The sequence below is a fragment of the Heloderma suspectum genome, chromosome 2 (genome assembly GCF_057233095.1).
Source record: "Heloderma suspectum isolate Gila_16-S chromosome 2, 16-S_ref, whole genome shotgun sequence".
Lineage (NCBI taxonomy): Eukaryota > Metazoa > Chordata > Lepidosauria > Squamata > Helodermatidae > Heloderma > Heloderma suspectum.
In genome coordinates, this window is record NC_139459.1 from 163178785 (window position 1) to 163202578 (window position 23794).

The 23794-nt window shown below is 50.4% G+C and overlaps 2 protein-coding genes across 19 annotated transcripts in view; both read right to left on the reverse strand.

Annotated features, from left to right (window-relative positions):
• Nucleotides 1-18867, reverse strand: part of LOC146353065 (C-type lectin domain family 4 member D-like) — a 30299-nt gene extending 11432 nt beyond the window's left edge. For 2 of the 4 annotated variants that reach the window (XM_084835627.1, XM_084835625.1), the window contains exons 1-4: nt 18671-18844; nt 10410-10514; nt 9065-9172; nt 2831-2878 (exon numbers count right to left, since the gene is read on the reverse strand). In XM_084835627.1, the coding sequence (XP_084691753.1) occupies nt 2831-2878; nt 9065-9172; nt 10410-10514; nt 18671-18761 (352 nt within the window). In that variant the 5' untranslated portion in view covers nt 18762-18844. Of the gene's footprint in view, nt 1-2830; nt 2879-9064; nt 9173-10409; nt 10515-18670 lie in introns of all 4 variants that reach the window. The other 2 variants (XM_084835629.1, XM_084835626.1) reach the window with 2 other exon arrangements.
• Nucleotides 18868-21790: 2923 nt separating this feature from the next.
• Nucleotides 21791-23794, reverse strand: part of PNPLA6 (patatin like domain 6, lysophospholipase) — a 69787-nt gene continuing 67783 nt past the window's right edge. For 13 of the 15 annotated variants that reach the window (XM_084835606.1, XM_084835602.1, XM_084835612.1 and 10 more), the window contains one exon: nt 21791-23734. In XM_084835606.1, the coding sequence (XP_084691732.1) occupies nt 23657-23734 (78 nt within the window). In that variant the 3' untranslated portion in view covers nt 21791-23656. The remainder of the gene's footprint in view (nt 23735-23794) is intronic. The other 2 variants (XM_084835614.1, XM_084835609.1) reach the window with 2 other exon arrangements.

The window sequence follows — 23794 nt, forward strand, 5'->3', positions numbered from 1 at the left end:
TTACTGAATAAGCGCCAAGTGCTGCACTGTCCAGAGTGCCCAGGACCTCTTATCAGTAACTCTGACTCCTTTTCTGGCCAGCACGTGCGCAATGGAGCACTTTCCCCTTTTTGTGCAGGTACCCTTCTGTTTTTGTTCTTCCCGCCAGCGCAGGCAAGCAGGGTGCAAAGAAGGCACCAGGCAGGCAGCAACAGAGGCCTTTCTCCATAATGACCTGCCTGGATGCCAAAGATGGTATTAAATGGCACCCCTGCCCCCACCCCCTCTAGGCACCAGGTCACTGCAGCGAGGACAAGAAATGGGCAGGGAAGTAGATGTCCCCAGCCAATCATATTTTTGCAATATCTTTTGGGGGCATGCCTAGCGAGGCAGGAAATCAGTAGCCATTTCCTGTTCCTTGATTGCTGTGAGCACATTTTGGGTGAGCTGGTGATGAAAGCAGCAGCAGCAGCAACACATGCACGGTGAGCAATTTAAAAAACCTGCGTATGGAGGCTGTGTGCCTGGCATTGTTTTCTTTCCTTTTTAAAAAACGCTTCTTCGGAGCTGTGCCTGGCAATTTCCTTTAAAAAAAGTTTGTTTTTATTTTCAAAAAATCATCATCGTTTTGTGCTTTGCACTTATGATCTAGAATTTCATGCGCCCTGTTTTCCTGTTTCTGTGGTATGGCTTGAGGCTGCTCTGGTTCTGGTTTCTGTGTTGCTCTGAGGACAGTATCATCAGTAGTAGCAGCCCCAGTAGTATCATCATCACCACCTGGTGCTTTGCATTCATGATCTCAGAGTTCATGAGCCCAGTGTCCCCCTGCTGTGGTGTGGCTTGCTGTCAAGGGTTGGCACTGTTGGGACCTGCTGAGGGTCCACACCTCAGCAGGGGCCCACTGACAAAGAGCCCCCTGGAGCTGTGTCTGCCCTTCACCATGGCAACCTGCTTGTTCATCTGCCTCTCACTCTGGTCCAGGCAATGGTGGTGGTGAGAAGGAAGGACAGTAGATGTCACTCCCGTCTTGCTCACTGTCAGGCAAGAAGTCATAGCAATGATGAGAAAGAAGATGAGGAGCAATAGCAGCTGGTGACAATAGTGGTGAGAAGGCGGACTCACTGAGGGAGGGGGCCCACTGAGGGAGTCTTGCCCAGTGGAGCCCGCACTGGCTTGCTGGTTGCTTTAATCCACATGTTTATTCCACATCTGGTTTCTGTGGATCACAAAGACTTGTTTTCTGCCTTTGTGGATTTATTCCCCCCCCACACACACACACAGTGCTTTTCAGCTGTGACTCTAAGGTTAACTTTTGCCAGTGTCCCCTTTAGTTGAAATTAGTTCCTGCTGTGGAGCAAAGTAATGTGGACTCAAGGGAGTGCATGAGTGGTTTGTGCAGGGGTCAGTCAGATCCAACCTCTCCTCTGCAGCCATAATCTGTCAAGTGACTTTCCTATTTGCCTTAGTGTGCCTGTTGTGATTTGGGTATATCTTTGAGCCTTTCCACCCATTTTCTTTAAAATCTGGGGGAAGTTGGCCCTGTGTTGTAACAAACTATTGGAGTTTACAGTGCTTCATTTCCATGCAAACAACCCATAGCCTTTTCCAAGATAGCACATTCCACCCCACCTTCCTCAGCCATGGCTTTCCATCATTTCCCTCTCCCATAGGAAGCCTTCATAACATTCCTTGACCACTGAACATTGCCAGTTCTCCATGGGTTGTATTGTGGGTCTGTCCCAGAAGCTTTTGAAAAGGTCGGGAGGTAAATTAGATGTAGTTGGCTCTGCTTCTGGTCTTCACCTCACCAGCCACAGTGGCCACCAGCTGCCGCCACGAATAACATATTCCATCCCATACTAGGTGAATATACCTCAGTGTAATGGACACGTGGGGATCAGTACCAATGAGATCTGGTTGGGTCAGATTGGGGAGGTAAGTGAGGTTAATGGATACACCATGTGCCACACACTGATGATGACTGCCACAGCATCCTCTTAAGGCACATCTGCAGAATACTACAGACCCCTGAACCAGCTTACCTAGCATAGCCTCCTTGCAAGGAAACCCAGGAACTGGAATTCTCTGAAAAGGCAGAGGATTTTCCAGAACCTACATAGAATTAGCATTCCCAGGTTTCCATGAGGAATTCCAGGACAGTTAAAAGTAGTGTATGCTTAGGTTTTAGATAGGCACAACTATGGGACCTGTAACAAAATGTTGCAGTGTACCCTCAACTCCTAACAGAGGTGCTTCAGGATACTATAAGCCAGCCTTCCCAAATCTGGTGCCCTCCAAATGTTTTGGACTTCAACTCCCATCCGCTCCAGCTATCATGGCCAATGGTCAGGGATGCTGGGGCTTCTAGTCCAAACCATCTGGAGGGCACCAGGCTGGGAAAGGCTCCCATAAGCTGCAAGGGGGCTCAGGGAGACCAATTCATCCTCCCCCATCCATTTTTCTTTCCCAACGGACACTTAACATTTTGTGGTTCTTGGAGGCCGTTGAGCATGATCAGTCCTCACTGGGCTATTTTTTTTTCTTTGCCCCCTTTAGTTTGCTTAAAAAATGTTCCATGCTTCTGTGTTTCTTGGGATTCACCTGACCATCACTTGTTTCTCAGTGCTCCTGTTTTGGCTTCAATCCTGTCAGCACGCAGCTACCTGAGTTTGCTCTGTATGGCTGTTCTACGGAGCTTTGTGGAAGTGCTTGACAAACTTCTAAGAGAAAACGTTTACTCCCACAACCTATGCTACAGTCTGGCCTGAAACGTATATGGAGCACCGTCCAGCCTCTGGGGGCAAAGCCAGGGATGGACAGCTTGAACTCCACAACCATCAAAGACACTCACCTGCTTCCTTGAGCTGGTTGCTCTCCAGTGCAGCAGCCATTTTAGAATCTGTACAGGCACAGACAGACAGACACACATCAGAAAGAATTCCAGATGAAACACTGGAGGCTATCAGCACAGCAGCATTTGCTGAAAAGCATGGGAGACTGCAAAGCGATGGAGAGGTTGCAGTCTTAGCAGAGCAGCCTGGAAGTCTTGGCTGAGCCCTGGCTTGCCCTGTCCTTGCCTCATTTATCAGGTGAACATTCAGCACAAAGCATCAATCATTTTTGTGCCCCCTATTTCTTCTAGGCATTGTATTCCAGGAAAATGATTAAATGGAGGTAAGCAAAGCTACAGCTCCACCTGAGATACAGCTCAGCTTCTGTGGGCAGAGCGAGCGATGCAGACTCACAGAAATAACCATGCTTCAATGCACTTTAGTGCTGTACAAATTGTAATACACTTTGAATGAAGGCAGGACATTGCCAACAGTGGCATGTGCATTAGAAGCTAGTTGTCAGGATCTGCTCAGTCTGGGAAGCTCTGCAGCTCCACCTGGGGGCCAGACAGAAGGCAGCCTGGCTCACAGAATTTGCAGGATTAGGCCCTGGCCCTGCAGGTGCTCCCAGGTGCTCTAATGCAGACCAGCTGGGAGCCTCAGGGAGCCCTATAAAGAGCTTCCTCCTCCTTCCAAACCTTGCCACAGCAACAGGAGTCATAGTGGTAGCGAGTCATAGTGGTAGCGCATCACATTCCAGCTGCATCACGTTCCAGCTGCTCATTCCTGATTTGCTATGCCTTGCCTGTTCTTGACCCCTGCCTGTTTGGACTCTGCTCTTCTCTCTGGCCCTGCCATGCCTTGTTTGGGTCTGACCCTTGCCCAGGGAACCCCTGCTCTCCACCCACTTCCGTCCCGCCTACTCCTGGTGTGCCTGCCACCCACGCCCTGGACCCACCAGTTTGCTGTGGCCAAGCCTACACCCTGACCAGCGTTCAGAATGGAGGTGGACCTACCAAACATCCCTCAGACCCTGCAGGCCCAGGCCTCATCCCTGCAAGCTGAGGTCCATGCCTTGCGTGCAGCTCCTGCAGCCCCAGCTCCCACACCCCATTGAGCCCCAGCTGCTCCCCTGCCTGGATGTTTCAACGGTGAACAGAAGAATCTGTGGGGTTTCATTAATCAACGTCAGCTGTTGTTCCAGATGTGCCCATAGGCCTGCCCTGCGCAGCCAGGTGTATCTGATGGTGAGCCTATTTTCCGGGGCTGCTCTGGTGTGGGCCTTCCCATTGCTGGAGGCCGATGACCCTCGGCTGGGGAACCTGACTGACTTTGTGCGGGCCTTGGAGGGCATGTTTGGAGATACCAACTAGGCCCACACAGCGTTGCTGGCCCTCCAGACCCTAGCGCAGGGGCACTGAATAGTTGCTGAAGATACGGCCGAGTTCTGTTGCTTGGTGGCTGGCGTGCTGTGGCAGGCGGCGGCCCAGCGGTTCCATTTTCATCTCAGCCTGAACTCCTTCACCAAGTAGACCCTCCTGCTATGCTGCCCGCATTCAGCACCCTCTGTGTCAACATTCGCAGTCGTCTGAAGGAAAGGGGTGCGGAAAGACGTGATGGGCGAGTCCCAGCAGAACTTCCCTGGTTTGGGTCAGGGAACCAAAACACCCCCCTGCCAGAGCCCACGGGGGTAGATGCCTCCTGGCACCAGTTGACAGACCCCGAGAAGCGGCAGCAGTGAGCCCTGGACCTTTGCCTCTGCTGTGGCTGGTGGGGGCATCATGCTTCTCCTGTCCTGCTAAAGTCCGCACCAGGGAAATGGACCACCCCAGCAGAATTAGGAGGAAGTCTACCAGGGTCCTCTACTTCCAACCCCCATTTTTTTAATTCTGATCCAGCTCCTCTTCCAGCAAGGTAGGCTTATTCAAGTGGAGGCCATGGTAGACTCTGGGGCCTCTTCCAACTTCATGGACTTGTCCTTTGTGAAGGATTTCCATATCCCCAGTCAAGCCAAGCCCACTCCTGTACCAATGGAGGGGCTTGATGGCTTACCCCTGTTGTCTGGGCCTGTCATGCATGTGATGTGTCCCTTGGTGATGCTGGCCGCTCCTGGTCATCCAGACTGTTATCTTGCGACCTCATCAGGACCCCACATTATCCAGTAGTTTTGGGGATCCCATGGTTAATTAGACACGGCCCCTCCATTTCCTGGAGCCAGCAAGCCCTCAAATTCAAGTGTCCTAAGTGCCAGGAAATCTGTTTCCAGTCTGCGCTTCTGTCCCCGGCGAGTATGGGAGCAGGGAATCCACAAGCTCTGGAGGCACCTCCACCCATGCTCCATGGTACCACTGTGGGGGAACCCCTGCCCCAAGTTCCAGTCACCCTCCCTGCTCAGTACCAAGATCTTGTGGACGTCTTTGAGAAGAAGAGGGCTGAGACTCTGCCTCCACATCAGCCCTATGATTGTCCCATTGATCTGCAACCAGGTGTGGAGATTCCATTTGGGTGGCTATACTCGCTTGTAGCCCCTGAATTAGAAGCTTTATGGGAATACCTCCAACATAACCTGGCCAAGGGGTTCATATGCCCTTTGACCTCCCCAGCCAGAGCCCCAATTTTCTTTGTGAAAAAGAAGGATGGGGGATTATGTCCCTGCATTGAGTACCGGAAGTTAAACAAAGTCACAGTCAAGAACCAGTACGCCCTTCCCCTTATTCCAGAGCTCTTTGATGGACTACAGGGGGTCAAGATTTTCACTAAATCGGATTTGTGGGGAGCCTACAATTTGGTGAGAATTCAGGAGGGCGACAAATGGAAGAAGGTGTTTCACACCCGGTACTGCCATTTCGAGTACCTAGTGATGCCTTTTGGACTTTGTAATGCCTCCGCTAACTTCCAGCACTTCATCAATGATGTACTCCGTGATATGCTAGATCGTTTTGTGGTGCCTGCCTGGACCATATCTTGATCTCTTCTGAAACCCCTGAGGAACACCTCCAGCATGTCCACCTGGTCTTGCAGCGCCTCAGGGAGCACCAACTATATGCTAAACTAGAGAAATGCGTCTTCCAGCAAGAGACCATGGACTTCCTAGGTGACATTGTTTCCCCAGCCAGGCTCCAAATGGATCCATGGAAGGCCCAGGCCATCATCGACTGGGATTCCCCCAGGGACTTGAAAGGAGGTCAGAGGTTTATAGGTTTCGCCAATTTCTACCAGCACGTCATCCAAGGCTTCTCCCGCATCATTGCCCCCATCACAGCCCTGCTCAAAAAGAACACCAAGTTCAGCTGGACCTCTGTGGTGCAAGATGCATTCTATCAGTTAAAGGCAGACTTCACCACAGCTCCCATATTGGTACACCCAGATCCCAGCCTCCCCTTTGTGGTTGAGGCCGATGCCTCCAGTCAGGCTTCTGGAGCAGTCCTGTCGCAGCGCCATGGCCCGCAGTGCCTCCTCCACCCATTGGCCTTTTACTCCTGCTAGCTTACTCCTGCAGAAAGGAACTATGATGTCTGGGACAAGGAGCTGCTGGTGATCAGGGTAGCCTTTGAAGAGACGTGGCATTTCCTGGAAGGAGCACCACATCCCATACAGGTGCTCACGGATCACCAGAATCTAGAACATTTCCAGACTATGAACTGCCTCAAGCCACGCCAAGCTCGTTGGGCCCTGTTTTTTACCCATTTTGACTTCCAAGTCACCGACTGGCCTGGCACCAAGAATGGAAACGCCGACACTCTCCTGAGAAGAGGAGGCTCCATCGGGAGATAATGTCACCCCCGCACCAGTGCTAACTCCCGCCAACTTTCTCCATGGAACCGTGGATCGCAGCTTTGTTTCACAGGTTCGTCAGGCTCTGCCTGCAGACCATTACGCAGGCCCCCAGCTGAGTGGGGGAGGACAACCAGACCGCTCTGGACATCCCACACTTGAGGTGCAGGTGGGCTGCCTAAACCGTTGTGGGCAGCTTTACATCCCGGAAGGGCCCCTGAGGATCCAAGTTCTCCAGCAATGCCACGTTGCATGTACTGCGGGCCATTGGGGTCACTCAAAGACTCTTAACTTGCTCTCACAGGCCTTCTGGTGGCCAACGCTGCGGCCCGATGCCAGGAGATACCTCCAGTCCAGCGATACATGTGCTAGAGCAAAAGTTCCCCGTCAGAGACATCAGGGACCCCCGCCAAGCCTTGGCCCACTGCTTCGCTTGACTTCGTTGTATACCTGCCCCCGTTGCAAGGGAACACCACGATCCTGGTGGTTGCAGGTGCCCTGACTAAGGTGGCACACTTTGTCCTGATCCACAGCATCCCCAACACTCCAAACTGTCCACCTGTTCCTCCCCGACGTGTTCTGCCTCCATGGGCCCCCTGATCCTGTGATTTTGGACTGAGGCCCCCAGTTCACGTCCCGATGCTGGGTGGCATTCCTTGAACTTCTGGGAGTCAAGAGAAATTTGTAGTCGGCCTATCACCCGCAGACTGACGGGCAAACAGAGTGGGTCAATCAGGTGTTAGAGCAATACCTCCACTGCTTCCTGAGCCACCTCCAAGATGACTGGGTGAACGTCTTACCCCTCGCGGAATTTGCCTACAACAATCCTGCCACGCCGCTACAGGGCATAACCCTTTCTATGCAAATTGTGGCTACCACCTGCGGGATCCTCCATGCATGCCCACTGCTTCCCTCGTCCCTTCTGTCAACGACCAGCTGACTCATATCTAAGAGCCGCAAGCGGAGCTCACCACTGGGGTGTGGCCTGCCGCCCACACCCGGACCTGACATGAATGGCACTGGAGGAAGAGTGAATGGCAGCAAGGGGGAACTAGGTATTGGCTACTGCACAGGCATGGTAGTGCAGAGACGACCCGCTCAGGGACCTGGTGTTTTAGGCATGCATAAAATATGCCCGCTTGTCAGACTTGTGCATCCAAAACAGTCATATCCATTTTTATTCTGAGCACCTCTCTCCAACAGAGTATCTAGGAAACACACAGAGGAACTGGAGCAACTGTCCCTTTGGCCAAATCAACCTGGTCTGGGTCACCTTTCATGGCACATCTTATCCGAGGAGATCTCCCCAACAACAGGTCCTCCTGCTGCTCCCTATTAGTCCCAGCCTGGTTTGAAGGAAAGAAAAAGCAGTGCGCCGCCTTGGCAAACGTAGGAAGGTGCCTTAGACCACGTCAACCTTTGGTCCATCTTGCCCAGTATTACCTACACTGACTGGCAGTGGCTGTCCAGGATTTCATACAGGTGTCTTTCCCAGCTGTACCTGGAGATGCTGGGGATTGAACCTGGGACCTTTTGTGTGCAAGGCATGTGCTTTACCACAAATGGCCAGAGCCTAGGGTTGGATCCAGATTTAGTCCTATGTAGAGTAGACCCACTGGAATTAATAGGACTTGACTAAGCGCTGACTAACTTAAGTCCCATTGATTCCAATGGACCCACTCTAAGTATGACTAAATCATACTAGAATCCAGATAGCCTTCCTAGGTCCCTCATATGTGTTCTGATAGAGCAGGGGTGCAAAAAGTGTGGCCCATGGGCCTCAGGCAGCCCCACAAGCCCTATCTGGTGGCCCTGACCCCCAGAAAAAAAAACAGGAAAAGTGCTCTAGAAGTCTAGAAATGGACTCTGTGGTTTCTTCCATAAGAAGCTTTGTTCTTAGAGCATCCCTGGAATGTCACAGGAAGCTGTGCTCAGAGGCTCCTGCCTGCTTTGTAGGATGCTCTAGGAACAGGGCTTCTACAGCAGGAACCATACAGCCTGTTCCTAGAGCATTTTCCCCCTCTTTATTTTCTAAAACGTTCCAGGTAACAGAGTGTGGGATGTCAGGATCCTTCAGCAAAAGAGAGGATTAGAGGAGGGGGAAGGGCTAGGAGACAGGGTTTTAGGATGGCTGGGTGGTTTGAGAACTGAGGTTGTTGGGAGGAGTGTTTGCTTTATCTGATCAAAGCAGCTCTCGGCCAGGAGTGGTGTGGTGTGTGCGGGTGCGAGTTGTTTGTAAATGTGTGTGCCTATGTGTGCGTGTGTGTGTGCGCACGCGCGCGTGCACACACGTGCAGCCCCCACCACTCAAGCAGACACTCGATGTGGCCCGCAAGGCCAAATAGGCTGTGCACACCTTTGATAGAGGAAGCAGGTCTCTGCGTGGTTGATGAACTCTTACATAGTACTCTATTAGCATTTAGAGACTCAGGAGACCACTTACAGTTAGACCACAGTTAGACCACAGTTAGACCACTTACAGTGCACGGTTCCCAGAGCAAGCAGCAGCACGTTGAGGGACACAGAGGTGGCCAGCAGAGTAGCACCAGCTATGATCACCACGCGGCGTGTGCAAGTTGGCTTCCAGGCTGGGAAGAGAAGGAGAGAGGTGTCACTCTTCTGGGCCCCCTCCCCCAGCCCTGTAGCAGCTGCCACTCCCGTCCCCGTGGCCCCATCCATGCATAGGCTTCCACTCCACTAATTTGCAGCTCTCCTGCCATTTACAGTGTATTTACCTGCAATATTTCTATGACACAAAAAATACAACAGAGAAGCAATATATACAGCCATGCCATAACACAGTAGCACAAAAAGGAAATAACCCCAAGAATACACCTTAACGGTCAGGTAAGGCTGCAGTCTGGAGTGTGGAGGTTGTTGGCTGAAAAGCAAGCAGAACCCTGAGCACCTGAACGCATCTCCTGTCCTGGATGGGGAATAAGATCAGGGGAATGAGTGCCATGAGGTTAAAAAACTCCTCCCCACAATATGCAGCAGCCTTCCTCAACCGGGTGTCCTCTGTATAGGTTAGGCAAGAATTCCCATCTTCCCCAGCCGTGAGGGTAGTGGGAGTCATAGTCCAACACATCTGCCATACAGGAAGGATTCAAGAGGGGAGGAAGGAAAAAGGGCCCCTGTTCTCCATTCCTACGCTCCACAGATCTCTCCCTCTCCTGCTATGTAGCAGGAAGGCACTTAGGTTCAGGGCTGGCAGTGGATGGAACCGTAAACAGGGGCACGCTTGTTCAGGGCTTGTCCATTTTCTTATGCCCTTCCCCCCCCCATTTGTTGTAGCTCCCTCTCTTTGTAAAGGGGAGCCTAACAGCAGGGCAGGGGTGGGTATCTCTCTCAGCTGATGCAGTACCCATGCAAAACGCTGCGAGTGGGTCAAATGATTTACAGTTCCCATGGCATTTAGTAGAGCTGATTTGCATATCAGTTATTCCTAAATGTGTAACCACCCCCCAGTGCTTTCAGTGCTTCTTGCACTGTCCTTGGAGCAAGTTCTCCAAGTAATCGTTGCTATCATTGTTCCTCGTCTTTTTGAGATCTTTTTCCAATGCTGCTGGTGGTGGGGTGGTGGGGGTGGGGGAGAACTGTCAGTAAGCCTATCCCTAATCCTCGACCTAACTTCTCCGGTCTGCAGTGAAAAGGCAGAGGCACGTTGTGTGGCCTTCTTAGCTACAAGGCTCCAGAATTATCCATGTATAGCTTGCTGAAAGATTCCTTTCTCAGGCCTCTTGCTGATGGTCTATTGCCTAAGAAACAGCCCTGGGACAATTCCAGACCAACTGGGGATCCCCCCAAAGCTCATCCCCCACATACCTGAGGACCATGGCTTAGGCACCTGCTTGGTTCGCTTCCCTTCCGAACTGGTTGCAGGATCCGCCGTCTCATACAAGCCCTCCTCCTCTGGGTTCTCCTTGGTGGCTGCGAGGAGGAAGGGAAGATCCTAGTAAGACAGCTTTGATTGCATGCGCGCAGCTGTGTGTGTGTGAGGGGGGGAGTGTCCCCATGCAGGAAAGATAAGACCCAAATCATGAAAAGTTGTGGGGTACTCTGGAGTTTTCCGGATGAAGAGTGGTGGTGTCAGTACAGACAGGACAGGGACAGAATTCATCCTTCAGATGCCAGCCGAGATGGCCTGCCCCAGATGAGAAGTCCCTCTTTCCTAATATTTCCGTAGGTGGTCTGTAGACCTCTTGACTACTCCTCTGGATGTTGCAGGTACAGGTTAGCATGGGATGACTGAAAACATTCATTTCATTTTGAAAATATTTTCATTTAAACCCCACCCTTCCATGTTTCTGTGCTCGGGGCACCTTACACTGAAACTACAAAATCAGCAAACTAGTGAAGCACAGTTGAACCACTTAAGAAAGGTGAAGGCATTCCTAACGTGGAGCTGTGCCACAAGGGATATGGCCCCTGCTCCCCTGCTGGCAACAGATCCCCTATCCTAGGAGAGCCCTGCTGGGCTGACTGGTTGACCACCCTTTGCATATGAGTTTCACTTTCAGGATCTGCTGGATCTACACGGCAATGAATGTGAAGTGCTTTCATGTTCAATGCAGAATGTCATGAAATCAGCTTTGGTCTGTCAGGAGCGCACGAAGCTAAGAATGTGGAGTGAGCACAACCTTGAAACCCGCTTTTCACGGGTCAAACTGCACTTTGATCCGCCGTACTTTGCGGTTGGATGGACGGAGTCCCGCTAGTAGAAGTGAACGTCACCAACCCCATAGATGCTGCTCAGCCAGTGAGAGAGGCCTGCTGCCGCCCCTCTCCATGCTGCACTGCTCAGGGAAGTTTAATGGAAGAGGTGAGCGAAGTCGGACAGTTTGCCCTACGCCTCCCCCCTCGCATCCACCGGCTGTGGCCCAGCAGCGCTGAAGCCCGGGGACAGACAGGCGGGCAGAGAGGAGGCGCCGAGGTCCTGCAGGGCGGCAAAGGGCTGGAATTGCCTCCCTCTGCTAGTACTCTGGAGTCTGCAGCAGTGGCTGCTGCCTCCACTTCCCTGACGGGAACGAAGCTCCCCCCTCCTCCTCCTCCCCGCAAACACTGAGGAAATTCACCCCCACACAGGGGACTGTTCTGCAGGGGAGACATGAAAGGATCAGAGGCAGCTGTCTGTGAATGGAAACGGCAAGCTGCTGCGTTACGCAGAAGGGGCGACCCAGCACGCCTCTGTGATCGGGGAGCCTCGTCCGCAGCCCTGTCCAGGCTCCTTTGCTGTGCTGGCCGCCCTTTCTCCTTCCCGTCTGTGTATTCCTTAGTTGCAGAGGTATCGCGCGACTGCGGAGTTGCAGGTGTGTCGCCCTGGGAAACAGCGGCTGGTTGTCCTTTCTCCTGCTCTGTGTATCCTTCACTGTGTGCTGCACAAGCACTCCACTGCTGTGAATGGAACGGGGCTACGGATATTATGAATGGGAAAAGGAGGCTACTTACTGTGAAAGCAGCCCTACTGCAAATGGGGAAAAAGAGGGAATGGGGGGAGGGGTGGTCCAGGTCACAGCCACGTCACAGAGGCACGTCCAGGATTCAATGCGGGGGGATGGGGCATATGCAGGGGAACTGCCTGGGAGCCACTTTAAGTGAAACTATGGAGTAAAAGGGCTTTCTGAAAATGCGGCTTTGCAAGAGGGATGCAGCTGGTTGGCAGCGAATTGGTCACAATGCCATGTGTCCCTAATGACTTTAAGCCACAGCAGCAAGACAGAAAACCTCCCATATAGATGGGCCCCAGGATGCTGTTCAATGAAGGCTTTGACCTTGTCACATGTATTGTTTCTTTGTTGCTAGGGCACAGTAGATCAGGATCAATTTCCCCCTTGTAGAGGGGTGGGGAACTAAAATGGGGGGGGGGGGCAGATCACCTACCACCTAGCAAATGGAAGACCAGAAGCTTGAAGAGCAACAGCAAGATGAGGCAGTGGGAAATGCTGAGGTGAAGAAAAATGGAGTAGAGGATATTCCTTGGAAAAGGGTGACAGTTAGGAGAAGAAGAACTAGACGCCACTCTGCACCAGTGGAAGCAGTGGAGCTGTGGAACCGATTCCAGGTACTTGCGGATGAGACTGGAGGCCAGCCTGCAGAGGAAGAATCACAGGGGAACCTACATGAGAGTGAGCAAGAGGCTGAAGGTCAGTCAAACAGAGGCGATGAAACCCAGGCCTACAACAAGAAGAAGAGAAGAGTGGTAGTAGTGGGAGACTCCTTGCTGCGTGGGATCGAGACCCAAGTATGTCGCGAAGACCCATGGACTCGCCAGGTATGTTGTCTCTCAGGAGGACGAATTAGAGACGTGACTGAAAGGTTGCCTGCACTCATAAAGCCCACTGACAGGTATCCCTTTCTTCTCATCCATGTGAGAACAAGTGATACCGCCAAGCGGAGCTACGAAGAAATCACGTCAGACTTTGAAGCTTTGGGAAAGAAACTCAAGAACTTTGGGGCCCAGATAGTTTTCTCATCCATCCTTCCAGTAGTTAGAAGAGGGATAGAAAGGGAACAAAAAATACTCTGGGTGAATGACTGGCTACGAAGGTGGTGCCGATGAGAGAGATTTGGATTTTGGGACCACGGGCTATACTTCCTGGAAGATGGACTGTGGGCAAGGGACGGGTTGCACCTCACAAAGGCTGGGAAGAATGTGTTTGGCCACAGCATGAAGAACTTCATCAGGAGGGCTTTAAAGTGAATCCTACGGGGAAGGGAGATGTAATGTTGGGGGTCACAATGGACGTAGGCGCATGCACTGCAGTGGAGACAACAGCTCTGATAGCGCCCAATAATAGTCTTCAGACACATGTAGGAAGAAAGCCAGACTATGAAGCACATGGTCTTCGATGTCTATATAATAATGCCCAGAGTATAGGAAACAAACAGAACGAACTTGAACTCTGAATACAGGAGGGAAATTATGACCTTATAGGTATAACTGAGACTTGGTGGGATGACTCTCATGACTGGAATACAGCAATTGAAGGATATAACTTGTTCAAAAAGAACAGGAGGAACAGAAAGGGAGGTGGGGTTGCACTGTATGTGAAAAATACATATCTCTGCACAGAAATACAGGAGGATGAGCTTGGTAGCCCCATCGAGAGCATCTGGATCAAAATAAATGGAGCAAAGAATAAAAGGAACCTGGTGGTCGGAGTCTACTACTGGCTACCCAACCAAGGAGAAGACGAGGATGAAACTTTTGAAAACCAAATAGCCAATGTTTCAAGGAAGCATGATGTAGCAGTAATGGGGGACTTCAATTTCCCCGATATTTGTTGGGAGACAAATTCTGCAAAACATGGCCCCTCCAGGAAGTTCCTGACTTGTGTGGCGGATAACTTCTTCCTACAGAAAGTAGAGGAAGGAACTAGAGGATCGGCTATCCTTGACTTGATCCTAACCAACAGAGATGACTTAGTGGATAAAGTAGCAGTTACAGGAACTCTGGAGGAAAGCGACCACGTTGTACTTGAGTTCTTGGTTCTAAGGGAAGTAAAAGCTGAGTGTAGTCAAATGCGTACCCTGGATTTTAGGAAAGCTGATTTTAATAAACTGAGAACAATGAGCAGTAAGGTCCCATGGCAAGCGACGCTAACGAGAAAAGGAGTCCAAGATGGGTGGGAGCTTTTAAAAAAGAAAATTCTGAAGGCACAATTACAAACAATTCCAACAAGAAGAAAAGGTGGAAGACAACAGAAGAAGCCAATGTGGCTTCACAAAAAGTTTAGGGATGACCTGAAAACAAAAAAGGACACATATAGGAAGTGGAAAGAAGGCCAAGTAACAAAGGAAGAGTACAGGCAGGTAGCACAGAATTGCAGGGGTGGCATCAGGAAGGCTAAAGCTGAGAACGAGCTGAGGTTAGCGAGGGATGCTAAAACCAACAAAAAGGCTTTCTTCAGCTACATGCATAGTAAAAGGCAGAGGAAAGAAATGGTTGTTCAGCTATTAAATAAGGATGGCAAAATGATAACAGATGACAAAGAAAAGGCAGAGGTGCTCAATTCCTACTTTGGCTCAGTCTTCTCCCAAAAGAGGGTCTATGACCCCCCCTGGCAAAGGCCAAGTACAGGCTGAAGGGGCAGGATTGCAGCTTGAGATCGATAGGCATATGGTCAAGGAACACCTAATTACTTTGGATGAGTTCAAATCTCCAGGGCCAGATGAACTGCATCCTAGACTAATAAAGGAACTGGCAGAAGAACTCTCTTATAGACCCGCTGTCTATTCTCTTTGAGAAATCATGGAGGACGGGGGAAGTGCCAGATGACTAGAGGAGGGCTAATGTTGTCCCTATCTTCAGAAAGGGCAAAAAGGAGGAACCTGGGAACTACAGACCAGTCAGTCTGACATCAATCCCTGGGAAAATTCTGGAGCAGATGATAAAGCAATCCATCTGGAAGCACCTTGAAAACAATGCAGTGATTACTCAAAGCCAACATGGATTTGTCAAAAACAAGTCCTGCCAGACAAATCTGATCTCATTTTTTGATCAAGTAACTTCCCTTGTAGACCGTGGGAATGCTGTAGACATCATATACCTCGACTTCAGCAAAGCTTTCGACAAAGTGCCCCATGATCTCCTGATGAGCAAACTGGCTCAAAGTGGGCTAGATGAAACAATGATCTGGTGGATCCACAGTTGGCTACAGAATCGGACTCAAAGAGTGCTTCTCAATGGGACCTTCTCAAACTGGGGAGAGGTAACGAGTGGGGTACCGCAGGACTCAGTCCTGGGCCCAGTGCTCTTCAACATTTTTATGAATGACTTGGAGGAGGAGGTGCAGAGAATGCTGATCAAATTTGCAGATGACACAAAATTGGGCGGGATAAAGAATACCTTGGAAGACAGAAACACAATTCAAAGTGATCTGGATAGACTGGAGCGCTGGGCAGAAAACAACAGAATGACATTTAATAGGGATAAATGCCAAGTTCTGCACCTAGGAAAAAGAAACCAAATGCACAGTTACAAGATGGGGGATACGTGGCTCAACAACACTACAAGCGAGAAAGATCTTGGAATTGTTGTCGATCACAAGCTGAATATGAGCCAACAATGTGATGTGGCTGCAAACAAGGCAAATGCTATTTTGGGCTGCATTCATAGAAGCATAGCTTCCAAATCCCAGGAAGTACTAGTTGCCCTCTACTCAGCACTGGTTAGGCCTCATCTGGAGTACTGTGTCCAGTTCTGGGCACCACACTTTAAGAAGGATGCAGACAAGCTGGAGAGGGTTCAGAGGAGGGCAACAAAGATGATCAGGGGACTGGAAACAAAGCCCTATGAAGAGAGACTGAAAGAACTGGGCATGTTTAGCCTTGAGAAGAGAAGACTGAGGGGAGATATGATAGCACTCTTCAAGTACTTGAAAGGTTGTCCCAGAGAAGAGGGCCAGGATCTCTTCTCGATCATCCCAGAGTGCAGGATGTGGAATAATGGGCTCAAGTTACAGAGAGCCAGATTCTGGCTGAACATCAGGAAAAGCTTCCTGACTGTTAGAGCAATACAATGGAGCCAATTACCTAGGGAGATGGTGGGCTCTCCCACACTGAAGGCATTCAAGATGAGGCTGGGCGGCCACCTGTCAGGGATGCTCTGACTTGGATTCCTGCGTTGAGCAGGGGGTTGGACTCTATGGCCTTGTAGGCCCCTTCCAGCCCTACTATTCTATGATTCTACCTGGCCCTTCATGGGCCTGATGACATCAGGAAGGCATGGCCTCGCCCCCTGATATCATTTGGAACATCTCTACTCAAGCCTAAAATCCCACATTTAAAACAGGCTTTCTGCTTCCGTTTTAAATGCAGGATCACAACAGATTCCCTTTACACGTGCATCCTTCTCCCTCTTTTCCCCCCTTATCTGAGTCTTCCATATGTTTCATTATACAGCCACTAGATGGCGCTGTGGTCTAGTGCCTCTTACTGCACCTTTTCCTTTTTCACTGAAGGAACTCAAGCAGAATGCAAGTGCTGAAATCGGTAAGCTCATTATCTCTGATCTTTAAAAATGGAATAAAGGTCATTTAGTGCAGGAGACACCCTGGAGGTTAACAACATCATCTAAAGGACCTGCAAACTTCCGTGAGTGACCAATCTCAACAGCAAGATAAAAGCTCTGGTCTGACAGAACCCTTGGTCTCTGGCCAAAGCACTGGCTGGAGCTTTTCCAGCTGGTACTCGGGTCAGGGACCGGGCTTCGCCTGTGCTGTGCCTTCCCCCATTGGGGAGGACAAGAGGTGGGTGAAGCTCTTAGCACACCACTCACCCTCCCAGTTGGGACAGCACTCTGCCCGCTAAGGGGATCTCCCGTTATCTCCAATAAGTGATCAGAGATAACTCCCCTCCCCGCTTGCCCTGAAGGGGCAGGGCCTCGGCTGAGCCTAGTGGGCCAAATTAGCCCACCACAGCCCAGAAACTCCCCATCCCTGCCCTAATTTGATTTGGCTTCAGCTGGCCTCAGGATGGGGCTCTAAAGGGGCAGGCAAGAAGCTTGATGCTACAGGACTCCTGGCCGGTGGCCCCTCCAGCCTCTGCTTACTCAGGTTCTCCCGACTGTAAAGTAGGAGTGCTGCTGCCATGGTGTATGAGGCAGTCCGTTGGGGTGAGAAGGGGGAGGCAAAATAGCAGGGGGGCTTGGTCACATAGGATGCCTGTGGGAGGAGTGGGCCAAAACGGTTGGTTGGCCCATTCAGACTAAGGGCCTATGCAGCACTCCTCCTGATTGGCTCAGCTGTGCCTGAGTGTTGGCGCCCCTCCCCATCTTTTGTGGTGTAGGGTTGTCCCCTGGTTTGAACCTGAGACCCCCTTGCATGTGAGATGACCTGAGCTCTTCCACCAGCTTAGGGGTCCTTCTACAACCCATGAGATCCTGGCGTCTGGGAGAGACAAATGCCCCATGACAGGCGTGATTCCTGGCTGCTACTGTAGCTGAGTGGTTACGGAGCTGCTCTGGGGTGTTTGTAATGTGGGTTTGAGTCCTGGGAGCTCTCTTTCCTTTGCCTTTGCCATTACTGTTGCTGGCTGCGCTTGCCAGAAATGGCATGCAATTGGGCCATTTCCCCCCATTCCCTCTCGTAGGGCTCAAATTCACATCTTCTCTTCCCTAATCCCAAGCTCTTGCATCTTTTTTTGTTTGAAATTTCACAAGCTTCATCCCCTCAGAAGAGGAAAGTATGCCTGCAAAAATTCATCCAGTTCTGCCAAGAAATAAAAATTATACATGTCCTTCAAAAAAAAAAACCCTCAAAATTTAAAGGCACTAAGCACAGAGACTCCCAAACCTGTTTGTCTGCTGTTTGGCAGGCTTCGTCCACTCACAAGGGGTTAGTAAACCTACAGATTTCATCAAAGTCTGTCAAAATGTAAATATGTTATAACCATTTGTTCATTTTCCCATGAGCCAGTGGGGAGACATGCAAGACTTCGTATTTCTGAAGCGAGTCCCCACATTGGACCTGGGACACAAAATGGCTTGCCAGAAGTGATCTGAGACAAAGTGACATGATCTGTGAAGCGCCAAAGCAGGATCCCAATCTATCCAAGAAAGCAATACTCCCAGAATACTTCAGCCGAGTGGTCTTGCAAATGTAAAGGTGGCCACAAGAAGAGACTTCTTTGCCATGGGTAGTGGCTGGCTGTTTGCTCTTTGCCACTTGTGCTCTGGCCTTTCTGCCCAGCTACTTCAAGGCTTTGTGTTCCCCAGGAAACCCAGGAGTATTTTGCCTATGACATGGAAGCTGATATTTGAGTCCAGAGGCACTGTTGACAGTGAGGAACAAGTCATCTCTCATAGCCTTCTGGAATCTAACTAGACCCATAAGCTTTCAGGGGTAGATCCCCCTATGTGGTCTGTCAGTCTTACAGAGGCTCTGAGCTAGGGTGAGAATGCTATGGCAGGATGGGGACGGGCGAGGAACCCAACTGTCTTGAAGCTGTGTCGAGCCAGGAGGGGGAATGGGAGCGGGGTCACTAAACTCTGGGCTGGAGTTGTTCCATCAGCACCTTTGCCATCTCCTAACGATCCTCAGCAGGCCTGACCCCTTTCCTGCTGTGTATCGTGGAATGCCACATACCTGGCTGACCCTTCTGCGTATGAGACCTGGGTTCCTCTACGCCATCTTCAAGTACATCCACATTGCTGTAGAGCCCCTTCCATGCCGCCATCACATAGAAATGCTCCTTTGCAAAGCCTGATGTGTGATATGTTTGCTGGCTGATCGAGCACTGTGGGGCAAAAAGCAAGAAGAGGGAGGATCCCACAAAGACCACAGCAGAATTCTGTGAAGGAAATAAGGCCGGTGCGGCACAAGGCTCCTATTGGGAGACTGCAGTGAGCGAAACCCTTTCCATGCCCCTCCCATGTGTCCTGAAGTAGACTGTGGCAATATGATGGGTCACACACAAACACCCCACCCCACCCAGATGAGAGCTGAAATGCACAAGCTTGAAATTCAGACACTGTTTCAAATGTGACTTACAAAATAAGTTATTTTGATACTTCGTGCATGTATGCGTGCGTACATGCTAAAATCCATTTAAAAACAAAACAAAACCTTTCGGTAACGTGCCAGTGACTAGCCAGCAGCCACTTGCCAAAATGTCACTGAATGATTTTAATCCAGACAGCACAAATGCCTCCATGTCAGCCCTAAAGATGGAGGTGCACTCCTATACGCACATGTGGCAGCTGAGGAGATTTAGGGAGTGGTGGCGGCCTCACCATGCCAGTGGATTTTGTCCCCGAGTCCACTTGGCTTGGGGACAGGTAGGCGCTGGTGGTGTTTCTAGTATTCAGAGCTAGTTTCTCTGAATCAAGCGTCTGAGATGCACAGAACAGGGCAGCTGGCCCGGAGCACCCAGATGGCCGGGCAGAGCATCCGCAGCAGAGATGTGCCATCCGTGGGGAGGAGAGGGGGCCACCTTCCCTGAAAACTGGAGCAGGGCTAGGCAAGGGGGGACACAATGCCATCTGCTGCCCCAAGGAACTTCAGCCATCGCTTGATTGGCTGCCCACCTATGCCAGGGCTGCACATACTCAACATCTGGAGTGAATCTGGAAGATCTTTCCAACAGTTTCCTGGGCACCCACAGACTCTGGGGCTGACCCATGCTGTGCCTTGCATGCCACCTTTGGCGGTGGGGGCAGGGGAGACAGCTGTAGGGGGAGAGGCAGCTAAGTGTTTATTTGAGGGCCAGGCTGGGGCAAATGGGAGAGCCTGGCTGGGTGCACAGAATGGAAAAGCCCGTTTCTCCATGCATTGCCTCTGTCCTGGGCCCGCAAAGGAAACCTCATGTGCCTAATCGGCTGCCCACGTCTTGCTTGCTGCTGACAGCCAACTCCAGAATTGGAACCAGTGGCGGAAACAGCCAGCTTACCACATGCCCAGCCTCTTATCACTCCCTCAGTCCCATGTCCTGTTCCCTCTTCCGTCCAGCTGATTGTGTGTTGACATTCACACACAGGCCATCCAAGCCTTGAATCCCTGAGCATGGCGCAAGTTGTATTTCCCTATTGCTGGTATTGCGTTTCTAGCTTGGCCTGTTTCTGCTTATCAGCCAGTAGTTTGCTTGTGCTTTCTCCTGTGTAACTGTAGGCTTGTTACTTTGAAAGCCTGCTTTTGTACAGTGCCTTTTATCAATATTTTGTTCTTCTTGAGAAGTATAAATGGTCTTGAAGATGAAGTCTCCCCTCCCCGACTTTTCCTTGTAAATTGCATAGGCGATGATATTCCCAATAAAAAGCTTTACATGTTCCCCATTTAATTGCTTTGGAAGGAGAAGCAAAGAGTTGTGGGGTTTTTTTTCTTTCTTTATACCAGGCGTGGGCAACATGTGGCCCTCTAGATGTTTTGGCCTACAACTCCTATCGTCCCTCACCATTGGCTATGCTGTCTAGTGCTGATGGGAGTTGCAGGCCAAAATATCAGGAGGGCCACAAGTTGCCCATCACTGCTTTATACTCACTATTTCACCTTCCATGAGTCCTTTAAAAGATGATTATGGCATGATATGGGATGATAGTGTTATGATGGCATAAGGAGCGTTGGGGCTCATTCAGTGCCTCTGTGAAAATGTCAGATGTCGCCATTGGGTATACCTAGCAGACAACTCTCTCATGCAGGCCAAATCCATGGAAACCAGGAAGCAATCAAGCTGAAGGCAGTTCATGCATACTGGCAACACATTACGTTGGAAGTAACAATCAAGATATGTCCTGAATCATTGTTATGTAACTCTCCCTATGCAAGTCACCTTGTTTCACACGCCTTGGACTGCAGAAATGGGGAGATGCATTACAGACAGGGACATTGGTGGGCTCTGAGGTCATTAAAGTTGCCTCTAAGTACCATATTTGCCTGGAGGAAGAATTAAGTTGCCTGAAATATTTCTGGTAGGAATCTCTTTAATCTGTTGGTGTGGACCAGTCCCCATCTGTCCCAGTGATGCAACTATTTTTCTAATAATAACATTTTCTTATATTATTATTACCCATCAAGAGGTCCAGTCCTTTCCCTAAGGCTCAGCTCCATGACCCTATGTCTCCCCCTTCACACACACACTCTTAGTGTCAGGGATGAGGACAGTTTTGCCACATCTGCCCCAGCTTTCATCCTGCTGACTTTGTCCCATGGACCCCCATTGGCACTACTGAGACTAGACTGAGCCAGTCTCTTCAACTGCATTTACCCCTCTCTTGTTTCCACATCTTGGAGTTATGGTCGTCTTAAAATTAACTAAAGGTCTGAACATCTGATGAGTGAGTGAGTGAGAATCCCAGCCTTTTCCCCACCCAGTAATCATTGGCATCATTATCTCAGGCAGAACAGGGAGCGAAGGCAGCTCAGCACTCTTTTGCCTCAAACTGACCACTGCCTTGAATCTACAAGGGGAAGGTAAGCAACACTTTCCCTCCAGCCAGGAAGCTATTTTTTTATAATGTTTGAGCTCCATCTCTGTAAGAGCAATTAGACTGGTGGACCTGAGAGGCAGGGCCTTTTTGGTAGCGGCCTCCTGCTTGTGGAACACTGTTCCAATTTATGCCCACTAGGCCTCATTATTGTAGGCATTCAAGCAGGCCTCAAAGACTTACCTGTTTATCTTGGCCTGCATTTGAGTCAGAACTTACTGGGTCCCATTGTGTATCTGGTTCTATCCAATTTCAATGGTAAATTTTGATATTTTATTCTTATTTTCATCATAATTTAATTGTATTTTGTGTGACAACTCTTAGGTTCTTGAAAAGTGCTATCATATCCCCCCTCACTCTTCTCTTCTCAAGACTTAACATAACCAGTTCCTTCAATCTTTCCTTGTAGGACTTAGTTTCTAGTCACCTGATCATCCTTGTTGCCCTTCTCTGAACTCATTCCAATTTATCTATGAACTCATTCCAATTTATCCTTCTTAAAGTGTGATGTTCAGAACTGGACACAGTATCTGAGGTGAAGTCTGACCAGCGCAGAGTAGAGTAGAACTATCACTTCCCATGATATAGAAACTATACTTCTATTGACACAACCTAAAATTGCATTTGACTTTTTTGCAGCCACATCACACTGCTCTCTCATATTCAGCTTGTGATTTACTACAACTCTAAGATCCTTTTCACACATACTATTGTCAAGTGAGGTATCCCCCATCTTATTATACCTGTGCATTTGATTTTTCTTTCCTAAATGAAGAAATGGTCTTTGTTAAATTCCATTCTGTCGTTTTCTACCCAGTTTTCTATCCTCTCAAGTTCATTTTGAATTTTGTTGTCTTCTAAGGGGTTAGCTGTCCCACCTGAGGGAGGTGCCTGTGGGCACACAGGTGTCCCCTGCTTGTCCAGAGCTCTTCTGTGTATCACACATGGAAAGAACATCAGATAAGGGGATTCTGCTTTATTTTTGCAGGTCCTCTGGGTTTGAAAGCCTGCAATGCTTTCAACAGACTAGCCTGATGAAAAGGCACAGAGGCGCAAGCTTCTACATCCCATAAGTTAGAGAAGATGTGGAGGAGGACTAAGAGATTGATCAGTGGTCCAGAATGCAAGTTGCAGGGCAAGATCACAAGCCCCCCCCCCCCCGCCTGCCTCCTTAAGAGAGGCAGAAAGCACTGACCTGTTTGAACTGTCCCACCCATGAAACATGTCCCACACCCCACCCTGTCAGTGCCAAGGCGGCAAGAACTCCCCAACATCCTATATATCACAAGTCGCCAACACAAGGAAATATTTTCCCCTGGTTTCGTTTCATTAAAAATAAAAAACGGAGAACACTCAATGTAGCCCACAGCCTGCTACCTCTGGCTGGCTAGGAACATAAACGCCAAGAGATGCTGGGGTTCAGCTGTAAGCAGGAATAAGTTAGTCAACACAGGAACAACGCCGGCTGCTGCACCCCCTCCAGCGGTGCTGCTGCTGCTGCTGATGGAACCGCTAATGCCTGGAGTGGGGAATTCAAAGAGGAACAGGGGGCAGCTGGGGGGCCTGTGCTGTGTGACCCTCAGGGAGCGGGAGGTAACGCCAGCACTCTGCCAGCTCAAGGGCAGCCTGCATCTTCTCCCTGCCTCCTCTAACCGAGAGCGTAGTGTGCATAAAGTGCGGTTCCCTCCTTCCCCACACTTCAGGGCTCTTCCAAGTAGCAGCAGGATGGAGGAGGAGGGTGGCTCATAAGGACTAAGTGCCTTCTCTCGCCTCCAGGCTCCTACCTAGCATACAAGCCAGCACTGATGGTTCCAGACCTGAAAGCACGAGGACCGCAAAGTAGCCCCATCCCAACATCTTCCTTGGCAGGCAGCACCTGGGCACAGTCCTGGTCAGGTGGTGCTGCGCCACGTTCGCTTTGCTGCAGTCTGCACTCCATGCTGGGAAGGGCAGTCCCAGCGGGTCATCCCCTGCCGTTGCAGGAGGAGTTAGAAGGGCGCTCCAGGGTCCCGGAGGTTCACCACTGCCAGCCACACAGTAAAAGGTTAGACAGTCTGTGATTTGGGGGTGGAGGGGCTCTGTGCCCCTCCCCCTCCCCACCCAGCAAGGTAGGTGCAAGATTTGGTCACAGAGGCTCAGTGACGATGGCCCCTCAGGGTGTGGGCGTGGCTAGAGGGGCAGGGGGCTCCTGGGGGGTCACTCGGCGATGCCGTAGGTTCTTTTCCTCATCCTGCAAGAAGAAAGACAATGTTGCTATCAGTCAGATGCCATCTATAGCAGAGAACTGTAG